This window comes from Bufo gargarizans, chromosome 1 (genome assembly GCF_014858855.1).
Source record: "Bufo gargarizans isolate SCDJY-AF-19 chromosome 1, ASM1485885v1, whole genome shotgun sequence".
In the NCBI taxonomy this organism is placed as follows: domain Eukaryota; kingdom Metazoa; phylum Chordata; class Amphibia; order Anura; family Bufonidae; genus Bufo; species Bufo gargarizans.
In genome coordinates this window covers 496,141,862-496,167,792 of record NC_058080.1, presented here as the reverse complement: position 1 = coordinate 496,167,792, position 25,931 = coordinate 496,141,862, and the positions used below count along the sequence as shown (strand labels likewise).

Genomic DNA, 25,931 nt, shown 5'->3' with positions numbered 1-25,931 from the left:
CAGGAGCTATAAAGTACCCGGGCATTGTTGGAGTTGTGGCAGAGAAAGATAGATACAGCAACAGGATGTGCTACATAAAGAATGGAAACCAACCAGAGTGATTAGTTTACATGGAGAACATGGATCAGTAGAGTTTAAACTGAAAAAAAAAAAACCATGGGGAAATTGTTCATGAGGTAAGCAACTAGGAGCAAAAATTGTAATCCCAGAAAACCCTTTTAAGTGGACAAGCTGTTTATGGCGGCAATTAGGTAGTACTAACAAGTTGGTTCTCTTTTTCTGGGAAATACCTCTTTGCATGTTATTTTTTAATGAAGCATTGCCACAAATTCTCCATACAGCACCACTTTGTAATGGTGGCACATGCTTGCATCCCTCCATTGTGGAAACATGGGACTGTGTGTGTTAGCATAGGTAAAGCTCATTTATGGCTATGGACTTTGAGGATATGCACCTCATTGTGGCAACTGCAGCGCGGACTGTAAGCCAAAAGATGCGGACAGAACACTATGTGCTGTCCGCATCCGCACTTCCTTTCCGTGGCCCTGCAAAAAAGATAGAACATGTCCTATTCCTGTCCGCAATTGCAGACAAGAATAGGCATTTTTATCATAGGGCTGCCCGTTCCGTTCTGCAGAACATGTCCTGTATCTGTGTTTTGCAGAACTGCAATTTGCAAATCCCAAAACGTCTGAATGAGCCTTTACTGTCTAACTTCCTTGCTGTATTTACATCTAAACATGCTTAGTTCTCTTGTGTAATGTCCTCCATTAGTGCTGCTGGTCCTAAGGTTGTGCTTCAGAGAGTTAGAAAGCAGTTTCTCCATGTCCTGCGTATTGGCAGACATGATCCCAGCTAGTCTCCACCCACTAGCTCAGAAAAACTAAATTAGAAGTACAGACAGATTGCAGAGGGGAAATGCTTAAATGCCAGATGTAAGTGAGATAATACAATTGAGATAAATTGTCTTTTTCTTCATGTAGACACGTGTGTTAATTCTTAAAATTACCAGTTTAAGGTTTGAAAAAGAAAAGAAAAATACTGAGCTGATCATCTACAATTGGATATATACAGTATATATTAAATATAGCAGCACATAGTGTGAAATATAAACTCTTTAGGCGATGAAGCAGGATAAATAAAGACCATGACAAAGATAAGAAAAAACTATTTTACTTGCATAAAAAAACTAAGATGGACAGTTTTAAAAAAATAAAACACAAAGAATTCCTGAGGTCACCTCCAATGGAACTTGGCAGATTGGGGTGGATCGAACCGTAACTCATCTATGTTTTTCTTTGCTGTATAGGCTGGATGTCTTGACTTAATATATGCAAAATATTTTTATATTCTCATGCTTTGGCCATGTTTCTAGTTTGTTATATGAATCATAGTTATGGTGCTCCACATAGTTTCCTGAGTGTGACATAAGGCACTTATTCTCCATAGATCTCAAGTAGTGTACCTCTCCCTTTTTATGGCTTTTCAGTTCAGTTCCCTGTTGTATCTCTTTACATTTGTTTCACCCTGCTCTCCAGGCCATTAAGCTCCTGCATAATTTGTGGAGGCAAGTCATCAGTCACTTGCTCTGTCAGGTATTTCCCTACCTCTTGCACTTCTTTTTCCCAAAATCCTTTGGGGAGAGAAAATAGTTGGTTTGTGTCAACTCCACCTAAGCCTTCTAGATTCAATGCCCCCTCAGCAGGAAGATAGCCGATAGGTGTCTGTCGAGCACTCTCCTCTCCTTCAGTCCTACGGAAGATCCAGTCTAGTACCCTGGAATTCTCCCCAAAGCCTGGCCATAAGAACTGCCCTTTGTCATCTTTTCGGAACCAGTTGACATGGAATATTTTGGGAAGACGTAGTCCAGGCCTGTTTTGCAGGCTCAGCCAGTGAGAAAGGTAATGGCCAAAGTTATAACCGAAGAAAGGCCTCATTGCAAAAGGATCATGCATGATAATTTTGCCTAAGGGATACATAAGTGAATAATAAATAAAATACATTTAATTTATATAATAAAAAAATTAAAACAACAGAGAGGTGTGATGAATTAGTACACAAGTAGAGTGTCGGACTGGGGTTCCTTGGGCCTACCAGAGGAAATTATTTTTGGGGCCCAATCCCCATATCATCAATAAAGTCTAATAGGTTTTGAATAAGAGAAATATACCCTAGTGGCAAGCGATAGCTCCAAATGGTTTTTTTTCTCCTGGATCTGTGGGCTTCCAAGACTGGGCCTACCATTGGATCCTCTGCACAAGTACAATGAACTTCACTTACCTTTGTGTTCTGCTGCTGCGGTAGCTTCAGATCTCATAGCAGCTCCAACAAACACCCCATGGTTCCAGTTGAAGCTTTCATAGACCAAAGGCACACCTAGAAAAATAAATGAATGTGTTTTTAGCTTGATCTTGTACTAGTATCTGTATTATAAATCTCCTCCATGCATCCAGCTTATACACACAAGTGTGACTAGGAGCAAGCATCGACATTAGAGGACCCCCTGTGGAAGAACAGTGTGTGGGCCCATTACTGTTTAACAGCTCATCATATGGCTCTTTACTCCTTTCTAGGACTCTCTATCTTATGGATCAGAATCCATCAATAATTTTGACCCAAGGGAACCTTGGTGCCCTTTTTTTTTATTGTACTATACTAAAGGTTCCCCTAATTTATCAAGTGCGTGGCTCATCATCCTTCATCGGATGGAATAGAATCCATCAATAACTTTAAACCAAGAAAACCTTTATTGTGATATGGGTCCTTTGCATCTTCACAGGTTGCACCAATGGGGTGTCTGCCCCTGAATGTGACCATTTTCTTTAGAAAGGGAATAGTTTTGCATAGAATATTGATAGCCAAACACAATCACAAGCTGCTAGTAGACCTCAGAGAAATATGCAGTGGTGAATTATAAAGTGTGACTGGCACCAGACATACGAATGATACGCATAGATCATTTTCTGGTATTATGTGTATAAGCTGTTCCCCAATATTGATGGGATTCTGACGTAAATGAAGGAGACAGACAGTCAAGTAATGAAAATATGACTGAATGTGGTTATAAGGCTGGAGAGGGGAACGTATTTGAAGAGAAACTGTCTGTCGAAATTCGACTCCATATGGGGACCGTGGGTAGACAAATCTGGGGTGTGCAGTCAATGGCTGTCCTTGCACTGTAGTAGCTGGATTGTTCCAGGTCGTTCTTAAAGTAGGGGTGGTACTTATGTGCTTGCAACTAATAATATATGAATATCAGTCAAAGAAAGGTATACCGGGAGTGTGCCGATATTTCCCTATTCTTGAATACAGGAGCCAAGATCATCGTCCGTACATGTCAATTGTGGGGGGAGTTCTGTTATTTCTCTTACTTTAGCTATTGAACCATTGTTACCATTTTGGCTAGTCTGTCTATGGGCTTGGTATTGCGGGTCTGCCGGCATCTCCATTGTCTCCGCTGTTGAATTCATTACTGTGCTCTGTGTAATTCCACATATTCTAATGTATCTGACTAATATGTTAGATTTGCTGCTCTTCTCCCACAATGTTGGGGTTATGGGGGATTTAGTTATTGTATTTATTGAATACATTTGTATTTACTTTTACTTCAATAAAAATTATCCAATTTAAAAAAAGTTATGAAAATATAGACTATCCCTTACCCTCAGGTCTTCTACCACCAAAGATAATAGCATCTATTGGAACACCCTCTGGTGACTCCCAAGCCTCATCCATAATAGGACACTGGGCAGCAGGAGCACAGAAACGTGAATTTGGGTGTGCGGAGGGCTCTTTATCTCCTGTAGAGAAAAATTGTTTTACACAAACTAGAAGATTCAAAACGCAATAGAAGTAGAAAAATTAGTGCACTTATTTCACCTTTCTGCCAGGGTTTTCCTAGCCAGGATGTGACAGTCACCCCAGATGGAAGATCTTGATCCAATCCTTCCCAGTACACGCCTCCATCACTTGTCTCTCCCACATTGGTGAAAATAGTGTTCTTCTCCACCGTATGCAGGGCATTGGGATTTGTTTTTACAGAGGTGCCAGGAGCCACACCAAAGAAGCCATTTTCTGGGTTAATAGCCCGAAGACGTCCTATAAAGTAAAGAAAAAATGTTAATATCAGAGGGGAGATTATAACTTCACAGTCTTTGGTACATAATGTTATAATTTTGGTGCAGATCTACTAGAAGCACTTCAGGATTCTCTGCCTATATAGTGCAGCCCAGGCTATTAAAGAATAATGAAAAGGCTCACGTTTGCCTTGTGTATACCCGTTTCAGGTGATGTGCCAGTTATGAGCAGACTGCCCTCTTCATTCTGTCTCCTCCATACTTACCATTATTTACATAGACAAAACTGGACAAATTGGAAGCCCTGTTCTACTAGGAACTCCTCAAACTGGTGCTTCTGGGTGGGGTTTGCATAAACCTCTCCTCTCTGTGGTGCAGCTGGTGGGGCTGTCCCACCAAAATCAGGACAGTTGCTAAGTATAGGTTTTCCTACTGCCACTTACATTTCCAATTATGCCCTGGGCATAAGTCATGAGTTGACATACAGAATAATGAGGGCAGAATCTGATACATGATGTAATTGTTACGACTGTAGGTAGGGACAGACAAGGGCAGTGAGCCCTTAGGTTAGAACCCGGACAGCTTTCCCTACCTATTTGCAGTACAATCCCTAGATAGCTAGGCCGCAACTGGTCGATGGTCCCTGCGCTATTTAAGTGCAGAGAAGGACAAACAACAAGACAGACAATACTAGAATCTGACATATATCGATCAGAACCAGACAAGTTATGCAGTACAAAACGAGAGACAGAGAGTGGTCGGTAGACAAGCCAAGATCAGAACCAGACAGACAACGCAGTACCAAACAAGAGGCAGAGAATGGTCAAGACAAGCAATCCAATAAGCGAAGGAACAATTAGCCAGTAACACAGCTAGTGATTTAGAGACTATCACCGGCACTGGTGCATGGCCAGGAAGGGTTTTAAGGTGCCAAGTTCCTTGGATCAGGACCTGATCGGTCCATCACTGGGGCTCCATTAGTCAAAAACACTAGCACACAGTAATAGAGCATTTCAGCCCACTGCTTATCTCCCCCAGCACATGTATGCTGCAGGGAGAAACAGAGCACTGCCATCCTGTTGATAGGGTTGATGCCGAGTTACCAGGGGGCGTGGCTCATCAGCGCGTCTCTCCTGATGCGGTCGTGCCAAGGCTGAGGATCACGTCGCTGGAGCTCGGACAGGTACATTTTTTTTTTACAGTACTCTTGTAGTTCACAAAAAGTCAACCATGCATGAGAGACTTACATGCGCTCTACACAGAAGAGCAAGATCTGGACTGGTAGTCAGACTTAGATCACATGACACAGATGCCCAAAATATAAGGGTTCAAAATGTATGAATGCAACCAAGTTGGGATTGAATAAGCTGCACTGCCAGAATATTGTGATTCTTAAATGTTAAATGCTTTGTTGCTGCAAAGTTAGTGGTAAAACCTTCAACCTTCACTGCTTGTGATACTTTAACTTCACTTCATTGTCAAATCTTAATGTGTTACAAACCTTCACTATCAAATTTCATCCAGGCAATGTCATCTCCCACACACTGTACTTTCCAGCCAGGCAGCGATGGCCGCATCATTGCAAGATTTGTTTTTCCACAGGCACTTGGGAAGGCAGCAGCGATGTACCTCTTACGTCCAGCAGGGTTTGTGATACCCAAAATCTAATATGGGAAAGAAACCCCATAACAAGAGAATGTACAGACAGCAGGAAAAGATGTCTCAGGAAACAGAAGAAAGAAGGTCTAGTGCAGGAGAGAGTGTACAAGGGGCCATTAGCTCCTCTCTCACCAGCATATGCTCAGCCAACCAGCCCTCATCCTTGGCAATTCGGGAGGCTATGCGCAGAGCGAAGCATTTTTTTCCCAAGAGAGAGTTTCCTCCGTATCCACTGCCAAAAGAGACAATCTCACGGTTATCAGGAACATGGGCAATGAGTGTCTTTTCAGGGTTGCAGGGCCATGAATTCACCAGGGGGGCTGTACAGAAGACATAAAGAGATCTGTTTAGTCATTTGACCCGTATACTGCATCTGCAGAGTGAAATAATACCATGAGAACATTCTTACCCTTTAGTGGAAGTGGTTGCCCTACGGAGTGTAGACATTTCACAAAGTCACCATCTCCCAGAGCATCCAAGACTGGTGTACCCATACGAGTCATGATACGCATACTGGCAACTACATATGGGGAGTCTGTTAGCTGAACCCCATATTTAGAGAGAGGAGAGCCAACCGGACCCATACTGAATGGCAATACATACATCGTACGACCTAGGAAAAGAGAACAAAGCCAAATTAAGATCCATTGACATAACTACTTAGTTATATTCACACAAACTGTATGTATTTTGCGAGGTGAAGAAGCCTTGTGGCGAAGGAAACAGGGTTTTCAGATTGTTTAGTTTCCAAAAACTAGATGTAAAAAAAGTATAGGATTCACAGAATTTTACAAACCTTTCATACAACCAGGAAAGCGATCATTCTTGGCTCTTTCAAAATCTCCTGGGGACATCCAGTTACCCAGTTGACCCTTTGCTCCATCTGCAGGAATAGGAATAGTGTCCCTCTTGTTTTCAGTTACTATAACCGTCTTACTCTCAACTCGAGCCACATCCTTTGGGTCAGTTCTAGCCAACCAGCTGGAGGACAGATAAGATGAAGAAGATGCATCAGAGATGGCCAGGGGGCACAAAGAGGGAAAACAAGCAATACACTATACAGTGATCCCTCAAGATACAATGGCCTTAGGATACAATATTTTCAACATACAGTGGTCTTTTCTGACCCATCGTAAGTTGAAACTAGACTCAACATACAATGCCCGAGACTCAGATCCAACCAATCAAGGCCACTTGTCTGGTGAAATAGCTGGGTTAGTTAGCAGGTATTCCCGACTGTTCTGTCCCCACATGAAGGCAAATGAAGATATAACTGATAATGGCTGTGTGACTTCCTACCTTCGTATCCAAGCAGTGGAGCAGACCAGACCGGCAGATGCTCGGGTTAGATGGATCCAAAACGTAGACACGGGAATTAAATCAACGTGGGTTTATTTGATCCAAATACATCGACAACGATGATACAATACTGTAATGTAGTAGTGGTATTGATGCTGTCCTGTTGATGTCTTTCCTGCGGCTAACTGCTGGTCAAAAACTGATGCCTTCACTAGCCCAAAAATGTTAGAATATCCAGTCACACAGCTATGCAGCACTGAAAATGGCTGCAGGAAGTGACGTGGACTGAGGCAGCTAAAACCACACCCAGCAGAGAAAAAAAACTTTACTAGCAAGAGCAGAGGCGTGCAGCATACAATTCTGGCCAGCAGATGGCAGCAACAGAACAATACATAGCAACAACATGGTGAAAGAATAATTATTTAATCGTACACTGTATTATTATGAGGAGAACAGCACACCCCGTCTAAAATTCCCATTGGGGATTTCACTATGACTAGTGTCCATAAAATATAGAACAAACCTGTAACAAAGAACATGTTAGAATGCAATAAAACATAACAAGATAGCAGTTAAAGTTCAGTCCTGTTCACCCTGCAGGGATGTTCTCGGTGAGTAGTATCAAAATGAGTTTGTTAATTGGCCTTGCGAACGTTTCAAGCTCACCCTTTCTGAAGATCTTCAACTCCACCTTACGGACCTTGCTATCCTTACTAGAAAAAAACCTTTGTAATTAGTCCCATAGGCCAGTCAATCCGTTCGGTTTGTTGCTCCTTCATCAACACGAGGTCTCCTTCTTTCAAGTTTGGTTTGTGGTGTTGCCATTTTCTTCTTCCTTGAAGAATATTGAGATACTCCTTTCACCACCTGTTCCAGAAGTAATCTGCTAGGTATTGTACACGTTTCCAGTGTTTTTGGTAGATATTCGCATGAGTAAATTCTCCACTAGGCATTAGCGTATTCTCAGTTTTTTGGGTAAGTAGAATAGCCGGAGTCAGTAAGGCTGGTGTTTCAGGATCCATAGACACTGGCATAAGGTGTATTGAATTGATTATTTATGACCGAAACTTCAGCGAGAAGGGTGACTAGAGTCTCATGTGTGAGTCTTGAAGAGTTTACATCCATCAACATAGAATTCAAGATGTTGCGTGAGATCCGGATCATTCTCTTCCAGGAGCCCCCCATGTGAGAACTATGAGGAGGATTGAAAATCCAGGTGCAACCTTTTTCCGCCAACTGATCTTGAATGGGCTTGGTGTCGATGTTCAGTTCTCTACAGGCTCCGATGAAATTGCTTCCACGGTCAGACCTCAACTGTTTCGCTGGTCCTCTGATTGCGAAGAACCGTCTTAAGGCATTAATAAGGCTGCATGTGTCCATGGATTCTATTACCTTTATGTGAATGGCTCGCACACTCATGCAAGTAAATAGTACAGCCCAAACGTTTACTGTTTGCGTGACCGCCGCGAGCATGGCCCAAAGACGTCTAGGCCAATGTAGGTGAAAGGCGGCTCTGTACATAGTCTATCCGCAGGCATTTCAACCATTTGTTGGTGTAGTTGTTTTCAGTCATGCAGTACTTGAGCCACACGTTTTTTTTTCATACCTATAATCCAAAGGCCTGCAGACCGTAACTTGCCCGCCCTGGTGTTCAGCCTTTTTGTGGTAGTGTCGGATCAACAAGATGGTGATATAATGTTTGCCGGGAATGACGAGAGGATTTTGTTCTGCAACTCCTAGGTAGGCTTGATTCAAACGACCACCAACTCTGAGCAAGCCAAAACTGTCAATAACTGGATTAAAGTTGGCAAGAGGGCTTTTTATTGGGATCTGCTGTTTGTTGTACAAGCACTTCCATTCTACGTTAAATTCTCCCTGCTAGACGTGATGTATTATGAGGGACTCACTATGAGAGATAGAAAAATAGGAAAGCCACAGCAGCGTCTCACCAAAGGTTTCTTTATTCAGGAACACTCCTCATAACAAGTCATAAAAAAGCATTTCGCAGCAACGTTTCGGCTAATGTTAGCCTTTGCTATGCTTGACAAAGGCTAACATTAGCCGAAACGTTGCTGCGAAATGCTTTTTTATGACTTGTTATGAGGAGTGTTCCTGAATAAAGAAACCTTTGGTGAGACGCTGCTGTGGCTTTCCTATTTTTCTACATGCCATTGGACCGCTTTGGATCTGCGATCCCCTGCTCAGCTGCTGCGTAAACACCATTCCCTGCTCTTCAAAAGCCGTTTGTGTTGCTGCTCCTGAATATATTTATTTTATTCACTATGAGAGATGTCCTCAGCAGAGAAGGGTTTTTGGCAGACATGCCAACCATGACAATCTTTATCTTCGCGAGTATTGCGATAACATCTCGCAATGTGCACTAATCTTGCAATAGTTCTGACGAGTTTCATCCAACTGGAGAAACGTTCAAAGCGCTGACAACTGAGGTTTGAGATGTGCTTTGTTCCAGTGATTAATGCACTAACTTCAGCGCGGATTTCTGGATCATTATCCGGATCCTGGATGCTAAAAAATTCCTATACACATTTGTCCGCATGCCCTAGCAGAAACTCCGGACCTGTAAGCTAAGTAGAGTTAGTAAAGGAACCTATAGACATAGGGTTAGTGGAGTGATCTGCTGGATTAAGTTTGGATGGTACATAGTGCCATTGTTCAGGTTTGGAGGACCTCCTGATTCTCTCTATGCGGTTACTGACTTACACATAAAATCGTTTTATCTGATTGTGGATGTAACCTAAAACGATCTTACTGTCCGTGTAATACTGAACTTCAGCTATGTCGACACCCAGGTCTTGTTTTATGAAGTCTGCAATCTCCACTGCCAACACAGTCCCACAGAGTTCAAGTCTGGAAATAGTATGATCGGGCTTGGGGGCTAACTTAGCCTTACCAAAGACGAATCCAACGTGATTTTGATTGTTGGGTTCTGTGACCTTCAGATAGGCCACCACTGCTATGGCCTCTGTGGAGGCGTCCGAGAACACGTGGAGTTCCTTCTTTACCTTAGAGGTAAGTGAGGTTTTAATATGGCATCTCGGGATATGGATCCCATCCAAGGCACACAAAAGGTTGCTTCCAGGCTTCCCATTTTTGTTCTTTATCGGAGGGAAGTGGGGTATCCCAATCCTTGATGGTTTCAGAAAGCTGTCTCAGTAGGGATTTACCTTGTATGGTGATGGGCGCTACAAATCCCAGCGGATCAAATGGGCTGTTCACCACTGATAGAACACCATATTTTGTGAATGGCTCCTCTGCACAACTTATTTGAAAACTGAAGTACTCAGCCGAGAGATCCCATCTGAGGCCCAAGCTCCTCTGCACAGGTGTACTGTCCAGTCCCCTGTTAATGTCCTTGATTCTAGGTGCATGATCACCTGGCTCGAAGGCTCTCATTATGGCCAGGCTGTTTGAAGCAATTTTGTGTAGTCTAAGTTTAGCTTGGTACAACATACTTTGAGTCCTTTTGAGCAGATCGATAGCTGCTTCTTCAGTTGGTAGTGATTTGAGTCCATCATCTACGTAGAGGTCTTTTTCCACAAAGTCTCTGGCGTCTATACCGAACTCGTATTCTCCTTCTAACGCAGTTCTCCGAAGGCCGTAAGTCGCTATGGCAGGTGAAGGGCTGTTTCCAAATACATGTACCCTCATTCCATACCCCACCATCTCTGTGTTGGTGTCATTGTCCTTGTACCACACAAAACTGAGGAAATTCCATTGGTCCTCTCTGACTGAACAGATGTTCCACTGTTTTGTAATATCAGCAGTGATGGCAACGAGCTCTTTCATGAACCTCATCATCACTCCTACTAGGTTATTCGTCAGATTAGGACTGGTGAGAACATCATTAAGAGATACACCTTGATGTTTGGCGCTTGAGTAAAAAACAACCCCAATTTGATTGGGTTTCTATGGAGGATACACTCCAAATGAAGGCAAGTACCAGCACTCGTCGTTCTTCCTTAAGGATGGAGCTGGTTCTGCATGGTTGTTACGGAATATTTTATCCATAAAGGTGACGATGTGTTCTCTCATTTCAGGCTTGCTGTTCATGGTACGCTGAATAGAGTTAAATCTAGACAGAGCTGGTTCCCGTTCGTCCGGGAGTCTTACCCTGGTAGCTTGGAAGGGTAATGGAGAAACCCAGTGATTGGTTTTGTCTTTAAAGAACTCACTGTCCATTATCTTGACAAATTCTCTGTCCTCTACTGACAAGGCTACTTTATCGTCGTCCTTGGTTGTGTGAAAGACTGATCTCCCCAAGTTGTCGGCAAAGAGGGGAGAAATAACGTCGTCAGGTGGTTGTATGATGTCTGGAGACTTCTTTCACCTCATAGTGATGAGGACATGGCTTAATGCAAATTGTGCGTCCATCTCCACACACTTACGTTTTGAAAGAGCCGATTCCTGGTTGATCCAAGCATAAATTTCCTATGATTACCCATTCCAAGTCCAGTCTCTTGGCGTATGGCGCATAGTCGGGACCATTACACTGTTGATGCACCTTGTGTACCCTTAGTTTGTCACTGCCTTTTCTGGTAGTCCCTCTGGGTAGACCTTGATTAAGCATATTCGGGCACAACACTTCTCACTCTGGCCCTCCCCACATACGTCCAAACATGAGCAGGAAACAGCGGTGGCTGTGATAGCGTGATCCTGGGGCTCCCCACCATGACTTGGAGCAGGACTGGTTGCGAAGGCAGTTGGTGAATCTCTGGCGAGTGGGATTGGGTGCATGTCTTTTACTATGACACTCCTCAAACTTGTCTCCTGATGAGGTAGTGTACTGCAGGGTGATGGTAGGTTAGTCTTCCTCAAACTCAAGCTGCTCTTATAGTCTCTGTGTTTATGCATGACCCTTTTATACCTTGATGATGATGTCGCTGAAGCTGTAGTGTTGAACTCCAGGAAGTTGAGGTTGGGGTCGTTCCTCAATGAACCTACAGAAATGAATAAATGGGGGAAAGGTGATGTCATGCTCTTTTGTACCTTGAAACTGATGCCACCCACTTTTCTTGCAGACTGTATGGTAGCTTCACGATGATTGGGTTCACTCCATGGGCTGTTTTCAGGTAGCACAGCCCAGACAGACAATGGTCTCTTTTGGCAAGCTCCAGTTCCATAAGCAGATCACTTAAATCCTGAATATTATGGACATCCTTAAGATTGATCTTTGGGACGTTCTGCGGTCTCTTGAATAGGGCCTTCTCTATTGCTTCTGAGCTGCAGAAGGTATGTTCGAGTCTCTGCCAGGCGGCAGCGAGACCTCCTTCTGCTTGTCCCACGTAGACAGTTCTGAGGCTCGTGATACGATTTGTAGAGTCTTGGCCCAGCCTTTTGATCAAGAGGTCAAGCTCCTGCTCTGCAGTTAGGTTGAGGTTGGCAATGGCGGCTTTTAAGGTCGCCTTCCAAGCTCTGTAGCTCTCCGCACGGTCATAAAATTTTGAGAGACTGGTGTTGATTAGCTCTTTGATCACTATAAACCTGGCAAACTCAGACATATCGGATTTCTCACTGCTTGTTGCCATGACAACTTGTGATGATCCTGGGGCGTATGGGCTGCCTGGCATGAAAGGGCGAGATGCTTCCGGGCAGAATGATGTTGCTGCAGGTTTGAGCTGTGGTTTAGCCTCTACAGATTCTGATGACTTCTGCTTGAACTGTGGAGGTAGGCCAGAAAACACCTGATAGCCATCTTGCTGTAATAACTGTCCTTGAGAGGGCACATCCGGGTGATGGTTATTAGGTTGCTTGGGTGCTGTGGGTGGCATTGTCACTCAGGGCTGAGCTTCTTGAGCACGAGGATCTGTATGACCGAGAGGAATGTTTAGATGAATTTGATCTGTGTGATCTAGTTTCTTGCAAATGAGATATACAGAGTTCCGCTTTATCTTTAACATCCAGCACCATGGCGTCTCTTTGTCTGTCTATAGATTCTGCCTTGCTTAGTTCTGATAAGGCTTCATCGATATTAGAGTCTTTTAGAAAGGTTATATACCTTGTGGACATTCCCTTGTATCTTTCATGAGCTGTGTTCAGCCGCCCGACGGCAACTTATAAGCTTGTGGCATAGCCTGAAGAGGATTTAAGTCCTGACATGAGAGACGAAACTCATTCCTATCGCACTTCCAGGTTATCACATAGCTCATCTTTCATGGTGTAATAGTTTTCAATTACCTTTATCGTCAGTTTGAGAGAGCGTATTGGTCGCACGACTTGGTCTGCTGGAAGTGTGAGTTCTGCTTCCTTCTGTTCATAATGATCATTATCAGGTTACATTTGCTTTATTTCATCACTGGGGAACTGTGCAAAGTACTTTTCGTCCATTTTGACTTAAGGTGCGCTGTCTCTTTAAGAGAATGAACGTTTGAATTGGGGGCTGAAAATCACAGCACGGCTCCGATAGGGCACCTTGACAAAATTCCTAAGGTGTTTTCGAGTGAATTGCTGGGTTTTGGGGTCACCACAGCAATGTAAGGGGATATGCAGCAAGTCTCTATAAGGGGTATGGTTTCAGGGAGACCCCGCCTGCATAAACAGGTCTTCTATTATGCGAGCAAAGGTTAAAATAGAACGTAGAAAATGGCTTGGCGAGTTCTAGGGGACTTCCAGGCGAGAGTATAGATATTGCGGATGCGCAGTGCTTCCCCTTAGGCTTGTCGGACATGCACTGTAGCTGGGCAGATTTGCTACAAGTGGGCCTGTTGCAAGGGAGATTCCTGAGTGTGGTACTGGACTCTGAGGGAATCTGTAGCCAGGGTATGGACTTTAAGGCAGTTTTTGACTGTTCTGTCCCCACATGAAGGCGAATTAAGATATAACTGATAATGACCTTGTGACTGTCCTACCTTCGTATCCAAGCAGTGGAGCAGACCGGACCGGCAGATGCTCGGGTTAGATGGATCCAAAACGTAGACACGGAAATAAAATCAACGTGGGTTTATTTGATCCAAATACAGCGACAACGATGATACAATACTGTAATGTAGTAGTGGTATTGATGCTGTCCTGTTGATGTCTTTCCTGCTGCTAACTGCTGGTCAAAAACTGATGCCTTCACTAGCCCCAAAATGTTAGAGTATCCAGTCACACAGCTGTGCAGCACTGAAAATGGCTGCAGGAAGTGACATGGACTGAGGCAGCTAAAACCACACCCAGCAGAGAAAAACTTTACTAGCAAGAGCAGAGGCGTGCAGCATACAATTCTGGCCAGCAGATGGCGGCAAAAGAACAATACATAGAAACATGGTGAAAAGAATTAATAATACAGTGTACGATTAAATATGAGAACAGCACACTGACTGTTATATGTAAGGACTTGTTTTATCTGTCTTAGTTATCTGCTTATTTTTCTTAAATCCTAATGTTCTCTTATCTTGGATGACATTTTGGGGCTTTGGAACCAATTACTAAACATACAATAGTCGTCCTAGAACCAATTAATATCGTAACTTGAGGAACCACTGTACAGGCAGCACAACTAAAGGAAATGGGTGGGTTGTGGGTGCAATGGCAGAGACAACTGGGAATGGAAAGCAGTGGAAACAAATCTAGACTCACCAGTTTGGATACTTGTGCAGTTTCTTTATCATCCCCTCTTGTTGTAATACAGTCAGGATGGTGTCATTTTCCGCGGTGGTGCCATCACATATATGGATATTTGAGGGGTCACACAGTTCGGCTCCTCTTATCACAAATTCTCGGACGGCAGGAGGAAGCCGCTCTATTTGCCCACTCAGGACCCGCAGGGCATGCGCCTGCCGGCTGCTTACCTGCTGTGATTGCACCCATGCTTTAATAGTCCGGGAACATGGCCTATGTAAAGAATAAGGACGATATTACTCAAATCTATTTCCAGATTTCAAATAAACATAAAGAATCTTAATATTTCTCCAACATTATAACAATGTGGGTGGTAATAACTCATGGGCAGAATAGCCACCTGTATCTGGTTGGTCAACCATGCATGTAGCCATCAACATTTGGCCGGTTCTGAAGGCAATCATTAACTAGTGATGATTACATACAAATCACATCTTTATTGCCATCATGGTTACTACTGGTGGATTTTAGGCCTTTTTCGGTTAAATAAACCTTAGGCGGACTATAAATCAGTATAGGTCATACCGCTGACCATCTAATGTATCCCAAGTCTCCCTCGTCAGAAAGATCAGGGTATTGGATTTCATCATACTCAATATTTTGTTCTTAGGGGAAATAACCCACCATCAGGGGAGTTTGGCGGCAGCTTTCTCCCAGCTCCCCATTCAGAACACATGCACGCTTGGCTGAGTGCATGTGTTCTCAATAGGGAGAGGAAAGTAGGTGGCTGCCAAGAATACTGGGAGTTGTAGTTTTGGAACAGCTGGAGGGCCGCAGGTTGGGTATCCCTGCACTAGATGGTCAGCAATTTGGCTGGCATTAATTTAATGTGCATGGCCACCCTTAGGCTACTTTCACACTGGCGTTTTGGTTTCCGTTCGCGAGATCTGTTCAGGGCTCTCACAAGCGGTCCAAAACGGATCGATTTTGCCCTAATGCATTCTGAATGGATGAGGATCCACTCAGAATACATCAGTTTGGCTCCGTTCAGTCTTCATTCCGTTTTGGAGGCAGACACCAAAACGCTGCTTGCAGCATCTTGCTGTCCGCCTGATATAGCGGAGCCAAACGGATCCGTCCTGACACACAATGTAAGTCAATGGGGACGGTTCCGTTTTCACTGACACAATAGAAAACGGATCCATCCCCCATTGACTTTCAATAGTGTTCAAGACGGATCTGTTTTGGCTATGTTACAGATAATACAAACGGATCGGTTCTGAATGGATGCATGCGGTTGTATTATCTGAACGGATGTGTTTGTGCAGATCCATGAAAGTAGCCTTAGTTTCAATCCTACTGTGAAACATCTAAAAACACACCTAGTTAAAGGCCAGCGTCATAGTATACTAGAATTAAATATGTCTAGCTGACCACATAAGTATAATATTAACTAAGGAAAATCATGAGAACCCCTCCAGCTGTATAACATGTACCATACCAGTTAGCATATTGGGTACAGTTCATCATGGTCATGTATTACTCTTTTTGACCTGTGCTACATGTTTCATAAAAATAAAAAAAATAAAAAAATAAAAGAAAAACATTGACTTGTCTATAAGGAGAAACAAAACGCTGCTTCTATTGGCAAGCTGCTTTTTCCCCGTTATGTTTCCACTGGTGGCGCTATTCTACTGCAAGCTTTGTATGTAGACATTGACACCTTTCGGGTGAGAGTCATTGAGGAAAATATCCTGAGTCATCCAAGTCGGATTCTGTCTGCATCTTGTTTTGCTCAACTCTGCAATTACATTCCTCCACCTCTGCCACCTTTAACCCCAGCACTGGATAAACACCACGTACAAAGTGCGAAGGTCATGGAGAAGATATGCAGAAACACCGGATAAACACGTATTCAGCACCACGTATCAGTCTGTAAAAGATACTGCTAATACATCAGTACTCAAGAAGGCCCAGATACTTTACTAAGGAAGCCAAAATTATATTAGGAGGTCATAACATACTAGCCAAAAACATCCAGATTGCTTAACCTAGTCTCGCTATAATATACTGTATATATCTTGTATCACTGTGGTTTGATAGAGATATGGTGGTTCTGTGCCCCTTCATGGTTTACACTACTTTCCGTTCTTCTGATCCATGAGAGAGAGAGTGAGAGAGTGAGAGAGTGAGAGTGAGAGAGAGAGAGAAACTGGATCCTATAAAAAAAAAGGATCCTGTTGCATCCATTTGAGCCATTTCTGTCTAAAATAACGGATCTCAGCTAAAATGGATGTAAAATGTGCATGACTGTGCATAAAGGATGCTTAAAATTCAGGATCCGTTTTTTTTTGTTCTTCTGACGGATCACAGGAATGGAAATTGAAACGGTGATATGAACCCGGCCTAATTCGTGTGACATTTTGTAAAATTACTTCAAACCAAGCAGACACTCCAAAAACAAAAACCCATAAAGTCACATCTAGAATCCAGTTATCGAATAATCGCCGATTCGTTGCTATGCGGGCGGGCGGGCGGTCGCTGCATCTTTATTTTACCTTTTTACAATGACGCTCCTGTAACAGCCAGGCAGAGCGGACGGCAGCGTAACGTCACTCACTCACGTGACGCACCTGCTCCGCCCACTTCATGAATGAAGGAGGCGGAGCAGGCGTGTCACGTGAGTGAGTGACGTTACGCCGCCGTCCGCTCTGCCTGGCTGTTACAGGAGCGTCATTGTAAAAAGGTAAAATAAAGATGCAGACGTGATTAGTCCGACTTATAAGCATCGGGGCCGGGGCTGTTATGGGGAGGGGGGAGGATCTGTCTATGGCACTGCTATGGGGAGGGGGGTCTGTGTATAGCACTGCTATGGGGAGGGGGGAGGATCTGTCTATGGCACTGCTATGGGGAGGGGGGGTCTGTGTATGGCACTGCTATGGGGAGGGGGGGTCTGTGTATGGCACTGCTATGGGAAGGGGGATCTGTGCACTGTTAAGAGGAAAGGGATCTGTGCACTGTTATGCCCATAACAGTGCACATATCCCCCTCTCCATAACTGCGCCACCCACAGATCCCCCTCTCCATAACAGCGCCACCCACAGATCTCCCTCTCCATAACTGCGCCACCCACAGATCCCCCTCTCCATAACTGCGCCGCCCACAGATCCCCCTCTCCATAACTGCGCCGCCCACAGATCCCCCTCTCCATAACTGCGCCACCCACAGATCCCCCTCTCCATAACTACGCCACCCACAGATCCCCCTCTCCATAACTACGCCGTCCACAGATCCCCCATAATAGTGTCGTCCACAGATCCCCCATAATAGTGTCGTCCACAATTTGTTTTAATATGGCCTTTGAACATATTTTTTCAAGTAAGATCATATAAACCTCTGTTTTGTAATTTTGTCGTTTTTGCCGATTAATCGATTAATCGTAGAAATGAATCGGCAACTAATCGATTATTCAAATAATCGTTAGCTGCAGCCCTAGTCACATCCTGCACATACAAGTGTCTGTCCCTGCACCGAATGTATCATCCAGCCGGAGCCACTGTGATAAGGTCAGGTCTGGACAGCCTAGGCCAGGGATGGGCAAACTCGGGCCTCCAGCTGTTTTAAAACTACAAATCCCATCATGCCCTTCTGTAGGCTGATAGCTGTAGGCAGACTGGAAATGATGGGATTTGTAGTTTTACGACAGCTGGAGGGCCGAGTTTGCCCATCCCTGGCCTAGGCTACCTGCACAGAATTAAAAAGAAAATCTGAAGGTTTTTTCTGCATCAAAAACTGCATGTCTTACTTGCGGGTTTTAGGTGCAGATTTCATGCAAAATGCATTGTAAAGGGTGAAATCTGCACACAAAAAATAAATACAAAAATCGCACCAATAAGTGAGATGCTCCAGATTTAAAAGCCCACATAGCAGGTCAATTTCCGCACAGGAGAAAAGCAGTGTACGTGAGATTTGCCTAACCTCGGTATTGTATTACGCTGCATTTTTACCACACGAGAATCCCTGTGTAATCTGACCCTCATGCACACGGCTGTTGTTTTGGTCTGCATCCGAGCCGCAGTTTTGGCGGCTCGGATGCGGACCCATTCACTCCAATGGGGCCGCAAAAGATGCGGACAGCACTCCGTTGCTCCATTCCGTGACCCCGTAAAAAATAAATAAATCCAACATGTCCTATTCTTGTCTGCGCTTTGCGGACAAGAATAGGCAGTTACATTAAAGGCTGTCCGTGCCGTTCCGCAAATTGCAGAACGCACACGGACACCATCTGTGTTTTGCAGACCGCAAAAAACAGAACGGTCGTGTGCATGTAGCCTAAGGGTACATTCACACGATTGTGTCTGTTTTGCAAACAGGACACCAGCTGAGCGCACCCTGCATTGCGCTGCGGACCGTTTCACCTCAGTGGGTCTGCGATCTTCATGTTGTGGCCAAAGATGGGACATGTCCTATCTTTGGTGCCACATGAACCTGAGAGCATAAGGGAGCATTTTGAAATCTGCAGTAGGCCAATTGTTTGTTCGATTATTGGTGCGGACTTCACATTTTTCAACGGAAGGGTCAGGTGTGTGACAAAACTGCATCAAAAAACTGCACAGATTTTCTGTTCAGAAACCCGCACCCATGTGCTAAGAGGTAACTTTCTGCTCTCATTTTTTAGGAGTGTCTGTCATGCATTGCACTTGTTTTTTTTGCAGCAAATTGACAAAACGTTGCACGCCATTTGTTACATTTGTCGCACAAAATACCTATGGGTTTTTCAGTGTAATCAAATCTATTGCAAAGGTGCTGTCAGTTTGTACTCCACCAGGGGAATAGAATAACGCATTACTTTTTGTGTGACTTCTGGCTAAAAAAGCTCTGCCTAAAAAACATCTGGCTGTCCCTTAGTAAAAGTAAACAGTCTGCCTGGCACAAACCACATCAGAAATGGCGCAAAAACATCATAAATGTGTTGCAAATGCCCACTCCACTGACAAAACAGGCAAAAGCACTTCACTTTTCTAGCGCAACACATTTGATACATTACCCCACGGGTTTATGCTATCTGTAGGATAAAAAAAGGCACTAAAATGCAACAAAAATGTCTTAAAATACACCATAAAACCACATTTAACATAAAAAGGATTCATTTTTTAGACTAAACAAAAGCAAAGAAAACTATTCAAAGAAGCTTTAAAGGAGTTGTCAAGCCTTTCTGGCTGATAACTAGGGATGAGCGAACTTCTGTTTTACAAGTTCGAGGTTTATTACAATTCCAATATGGATTCCGTTACCATGGGCCATAACGGAATTCATAACAGAATGCCTTCCATCATAATAGAAGTCTATGGGACGCATAACGGATCCGTCTGCAGGAGAGCACTTGTGCATAACGGAAACCAGATGGATCTGTTATGTGGCCCATAGACTTCTAATATGACAGAATGCCTCCTATAGGCATTTCGTTATGCATTCCGTCATAGAATTCCGTTATGGCCCATGGTAACGGAATCCATATCGGAATTTTAAGAAAACCCGAACTTGTAAAACACAAGTTCGCTCATCCCTACTATCTGGACGTGTGTTCCTGAACATAAAAAAGTAGACTGACCAGGTCTGGCTGCTGCTCTGTTTATTACCACTTCTGATCCCCACTGGACCATGAAGTGGCTGGGTCCCGTGACCGCTGCAGCCATTAACAGGCCTCAGCCGTCACATCGGCTTGAATGGTACCTCACAGCTGTGATATAATGTTCAAATCAATGTGACCACCAAGGCCTGAGATTGGCTGCAGCAGTCACAGGAGCCAGCTGCTTCCTGGTTCCACAGGGATCGGAAGCGGCTGGGAAAGGAGCACCGGTGGGACTGCTGGCAGGTGAGTCTGCTACTTAAAGGTCTCGACATACCTATTTAAGGGCTCTTTCACACCTGCGTTCTTTTCTTCCGGCATAGAGTTCCGTCGTCGGGGCTCTATGCCGGAAGAATACTGATCAGTTTTATCCTAATGCATTCTGAATGGAGAGAAATCCGTTCAGGATGCATTAGGATGTCTTCAGTTCAGGACCGGAACGTTTTTTGGCCGGAGAAAATACCGCAGCATGCTGCGTTTTTTTGCTCCGGCCAAAAATCCTGAAGACTTGCCGCAAGGCCAGATCCGGAATGAATGCCCATTGAAAGGCATTGATCCGGATCCGGCCTTAAGCTAAACGTCGTTTCGGCGCATTGCCGGATCCGACGTTTAGCTTTTTCTGAATGTTACCATGGCTGCCAGGACGCTAAAGTCCTGGCAGCCATGGTAAAGTGTAGTGGGGAGCGGGGGAGCAGTATACCTTACCGTCCGTGCGGCTCCCGGGGCGCTCCAGAGTGACGTCAGGGCGCCCCACGCGCATGGATGACGTGATCGCATGGCACGTCATCCATGCGCATGGGGCGCTCTGACGTTACTCTGGAGCGCCCCGGGAGCCGCACGGACTGTAAGTATACCGCTCCCCCGCTCCTACTATGGCAACCAGGACTTTAATAGCATCCTGGGTGCCATAGTAACACTGAAAGCATTTTGAAGACTGATCCGTCTTCAAATGCTTTCAGTACACTTGCGTTTTTCCGGATCCGGCATGTAATTCCGGCAAGTGGAGTACACTCCGGATCCGGACAACGCAAGTGTGAAAGAGGCCTAAGCCACTAGTCTGAGTGCTGAAGATATAAGACGACATACACATTTCTGCAGCGCAGTACAGCACCAGCTAAGTAGATGAGATCTTCAGAATCTCATGTACACTGTACAGAAATTTTCAGTGCGATTTTGAAATCACACACATGACAACTATTTGTGCACATTTTCAATGTAGATTTAACCCTTTGCTATGGTATGTGCGATTTTTTTCCACGCAAATTCTCATTATTCCTAAATAATTGACCACCAAATATTAGTGATCATGTACCCGTCATACATTATTGAGCCTGTCATCATGTACCCATCACATATTACTGAACCTGTCCTGATCCCTGTACCCATCATATATTACTGAACCTGTCCTGATCCTGTACCCATCATATATTACTGAACCTGTCCTGATCCTGTACCCATCATATATTACTGAACCTGTCCTGATCCTGTACCCATCATATATTACTGAACCTGTCCTGATCATGTACCCATCATATATTACTGAACCTGTCCTGATCATGTACCCATCACATACTACGGAACCTGTCCTGATCCCTGTACCCATCATATATTACTGAACCTGTCCTGATCCTGTACCCATCATATATTACTGAACCTGCCCTGATCTTGTACCCATCATATATTACTGAACCTGCCCTGATCCTGTACCCATTATATATTACTGAACCTGTCCTGATCCTGTACCCATCATATATTACTGAACCTGCCCTGATCCTGTACCCATCATATATTACTGAACCTGCCCTGATCCTGTACCCATCATATATTACTGAACCTGTCCTGATCCTGTACCCATCACATATTACTGAACCTGTCCTGATCCCTGTACCCATCATATATTACTGAACCTGTCCTGATCCTGTACCCATCATATATTACTGAACCTGTCCTGATCCTGTACCCATCATATATTACTGAACCTGTCCTGATCCTGTACCCATCATATATTACTGAACCTGCCTTGATCCTGTACCCATCATATATTACTGAACCTGTCCTGATCCTGTACCCATCACATATTACTGAACCTGTCCTGATCATGTACCCATCACATACTACGGAACCTGTCCTGATCCCTGTACCCATCATATATTACTGAACCTGTCCTGATCCTGTACCCATCATATATTACTGAACCTGCCCTGATCTTGTACCCATCATATATTACTGAACCTGCCCTGATCCTGTACCCATTATATATTACTGAACCTGTCCTGATCCTGTACCCATCATATATTACTGAACCTGCCCTGATCCTGTACCCATCATATATTACTGAACCTGCCCTGATCCTTGTACCCATCATATATTACTGAACCTGTCCTGATCATGTACCCATCACATATTACAGAACCTGCCCTGATCCCTGTACCCATCATATATTACTGAACCTGTCCTGATCCTGTACCATCATATATTACTGAACCTGTCCTGATCCCTGTACCATCATATATTACTGAACCTGTCCTGATCCTTGTACCATCATATATTACTGAACCTGTCCTGATCCTGTACCCATCACATATTACTGAACCTGTCCTGATCTTGTACCCATCATATATTACTGAACCTGTCCTTATCCTTGTACCATCATATATTACTGAACCTGTCCTGATCCTTGTACCCATCACATATTACTGAACCTGTCCTGATCCCTGTACCCATCACATATTACTGAACCTGTCCTGATCCCTGTACCCATCATATATTACTGAACCTGTCCTGATCCTGTACCCATCACATATTACTGAACCTGTCCTGATCTTGTACCCATCATATATTACTGAACTTGTCCTGATCCCTGTACCCATCATATATTACTGAACTTGTCCTGATCCCTGTACCCATCATATATTACTGAACCTGCCCTGATCCTGTACCCATCACATATTACTGAACCTGTCCTGATCCTGTACCCATCATATATTACTGAACTTGTCCTGATCCTGTACCATCATATATTACTAAACTTGTCCTGATCCTGTACAATCACATATTACTGAACCTGTCCTGATCCTGTACCCATCATATATTACTGAACCTGTCCTGATCCCTGTACCCATCACGTATTACTGAACCTGTCCTGATCTTGTACTCATCATATATTACTGAACTTGTCCTGATCCCTGTACCATCATATATTACTGAACCTGTCCTGATCCTGTACCCATCATATATTACTGAACCTGTCCCCATCATGTATTACTGAACCTGTCCTGATCCTGTACCCATCATGTATTACTGAACCTGTCCTGATCCTGTACCCATTATATATATAATATATCCCGTCCTGATGATCTGATAATGCAGGAGTATGTGCCCAGGTAGGCACCTACTACATTAATATCACACGTGTATTTATGTCATACTTCTATTGCCCTGATCACACTGGCATCACTAGACAGAAAGGAAGTGAGCGTCCGGGTGCCTACTCACCCCACAACACGCACGGAGAAGGACGGCATGTCAGCGGCAGGAGACAGACAGCAGCCGGGCGGAGAGATCCTGCAGGATGAGGAGTAGGGGGAGGTGAGGGGATACACCGTCCAGGGAGGGACTGGGGGTAGGCACAGCAAGCAGGAGGCAGGACTACACGCAGACCGGTTTGGGGTGGCCAAACTGGACTAAAGGTCTTGTTTGTCAGTTACATCCTGTATGAGATTTCCAGCGCACACGCCCGTGGCATCGTGTCACCCGGCCACCCCTCCTCCACCCGGCCACAAGGTCCTAGAATAGCCGGTGCCCCGGCCATTGGCTGCTGGGCGGCAAGCCTCCAGCCCCGCACCTTCCCCGCCCCCTGACACATTTGGAGGATCCCAACAGTCACGTCCCTCCAAAGTCTTCCCCCAGAGCTAACACCCCTCCCCTCACCCAGCTGATGTAACAATGCCCTGCTCTTAAGTAGCTGTCTCCTCCACATGTTCTCATTCCGTCACGTAGTCTCAGCCCTGCGGCCATGATGGCTCCACATGTGTCAGGGGAGACTCTGTGGGGATCTCTGAGGAGATCATTAGCGGGAGACCTCCTGACCTTGTGTGGGGGATCTCCTGGTCATGTACAGGAGACATCTTGTCCTTATGTAGGGGAATCCCTGTCCTTATGTAGGGAACCTCCTGTCCTTATATAGAAGACATCTTCTCCTTGTGTAAACGAATCCTTGTCCTTATGTAGGGGACCTCCTGTCCTTATATAGGAGACATCTCCTTTCTCCTTGTGTAAGGGAACCCCTGTCCTTGTGTAGGGAACCTCCTGTCCGTATATAGGAGACATCTTCTCCTTGTGTAAGGGAACCTCCTGTCCTTATATAGGAGACAGCTTCTCCTTGTGTAGGGAACCTCCTGTGCTTGTATAAGAGACATCTTGTCCTTGTGTAGGGGACCTCCTGTGCTTGTTTAGGGGACCTCCTGTTCTTGTGTGGGGGATCTCCTGTCCTATTGTAGAGGACCTCCTGTTCTTGTATAGGAGACATCTTGTCCTTATGTAGGGGAATACCTGTCCTTATGTAGGGGACCTCCTGTCCTTATATAGGAGACATCTTCTCCTTGTGTAAGGGAACACCTTTCCTTGTGTAGGGAACCTCCTGTCCTTATATAGGAGACATCTTCTCCTTGTGTAAGGGAACCCCTGTCCTTGTGTAGGGAACTTCCTGTCCTTATATAGGAGACATCTTCTCCTTGTGTAAGGGAACCCCCGTCCTTGTGTAGGGAACCTCCTGTGCTTATATTAGAGACATCTTGTCCTTGTGTAGGGGGATCTCCTGTGCTTGTTTAGGGGACCTCCTGTGCTTGTTTAGGGGACCTCCTGTGCTTGTTTAGGGGAACTCCTGTGCTTGTGCAGCGGACCTCCTGTCCTTGTGTAGGGGACCTCCTGTGCTTATGTAGGTGACCTCCTGTTCTTGTGTGGGGGATCTCATGTCCTATTGTAGAGGACCTCCTGTCCTTGTGCAGGAGACCCCATGTCCTTGTCTAGGGGACCCTTTGGCCTTGCGTAGGAGATCACTTGTCTATGTGTAGGGGACCACCTGTCCTAGTTTAGAGCACCTCCTGCCCTTGTAGAGAACCTCTTAAACCTGTAGAGGATCTCTTGTGCTTTTTCAGAGGACCGCCTGTCATTGTATAGGGGACTTCCTGTCCTGTTGTAGGGGACCTACTGTCCTGTTGTAGGTGACCTCCTGTCCTTTTGTAGGGGACCTCCTGTGCTTGTGTAGGGAACCTAATGTGCCTGTGTAGGGGACCTCCCATCCTTGTAGAGGACCTCTTGTGCTTGTGTATGGGAACTCCTGCCCCTGTAGGGGACCTCTTGTGCTTGTGCGCGGTGTCCTGGCAGCAGCCTCATCCAGGGGAATCTCGCATGCGCCCGCTGTCTGCGCACTTTTGGGTCGAGCGAAGTGCGCAGACAGCTGGCGCACGTGCGATTCCCCTGAATGAGGCTGCTGCCAGGACACCGCTCGGGCCTGGATATGTGAATCAAGGGTGCATGCGCTAGACTATGGCGCATCGGGGGGGGGGAAAAAACAGAGGAGATGAGTGAATAATTAACAGCAGGGCGGCGCTGGGCTTCAAGATAAGGGGCGCGGCTGGGCTCCAACGGCCGGAGGGACAGCCCCTTGGGCTCCTTATGAAGGTAATTAGCATACAATTTTTAGCAAA

At 44.9% G+C, this 25,931-nt stretch overlaps 1 protein-coding gene across 1 annotated transcript; it reads right to left on the bottom strand.

The window, feature by feature from the left end:
• Positions 1-1,157: 1,157 nt before the first annotated feature.
• On the bottom strand, positions 1,158-24,006 carry PCK2 (phosphoenolpyruvate carboxykinase 2, mitochondrial). The gene is made up of 10 exons (XM_044274486.1): positions 23,719-24,006; positions 14,613-14,867; positions 6,532-6,716; positions 6,145-6,348; positions 5,868-6,055; positions 5,578-5,740; positions 3,880-4,098; positions 3,663-3,800; positions 2,281-2,376; positions 1,158-1,966 (listed from the first exon to the last, which is right to left on the bottom strand). Exons 1-10 carry the CDS (start codon positions 23,745-23,747, stop codon positions 1,512-1,514), a joined length of 1,932 nt encoding a protein of 643 aa, XP_044130421.1. The 5' UTR covers positions 23,748-24,006; the 3' UTR covers positions 1,158-1,511.
• Positions 24,007-25,931: the final 1,925 nt, after the last annotated feature.

What these genes read in the sequence shown, in the direction of transcription:
- PCK2 (XM_044274486.1), bottom strand. Translation starts at nt 23,747, where the DNA reads ATGCCGTCCTTCTCCGTGCGTGTTGTGGG. An exon ending in TTCTCCGTGCGTGTTGTGGG is followed by an intron (nt 14,868 to 23,718) that starts GTGAGTAGGCAC and finishes TTCTTTACATAG; the next exon opens with GCCATGTTCCCGGACTATTA. An exon ending in GGTTGGCTGAGCATATGCTG is followed by an intron (nt 5,741 to 5,867) that starts GTGAGAGAGGAG and finishes TTCCCATATTAG; the next exon opens with ATTTTGGGTATCACAAACCC.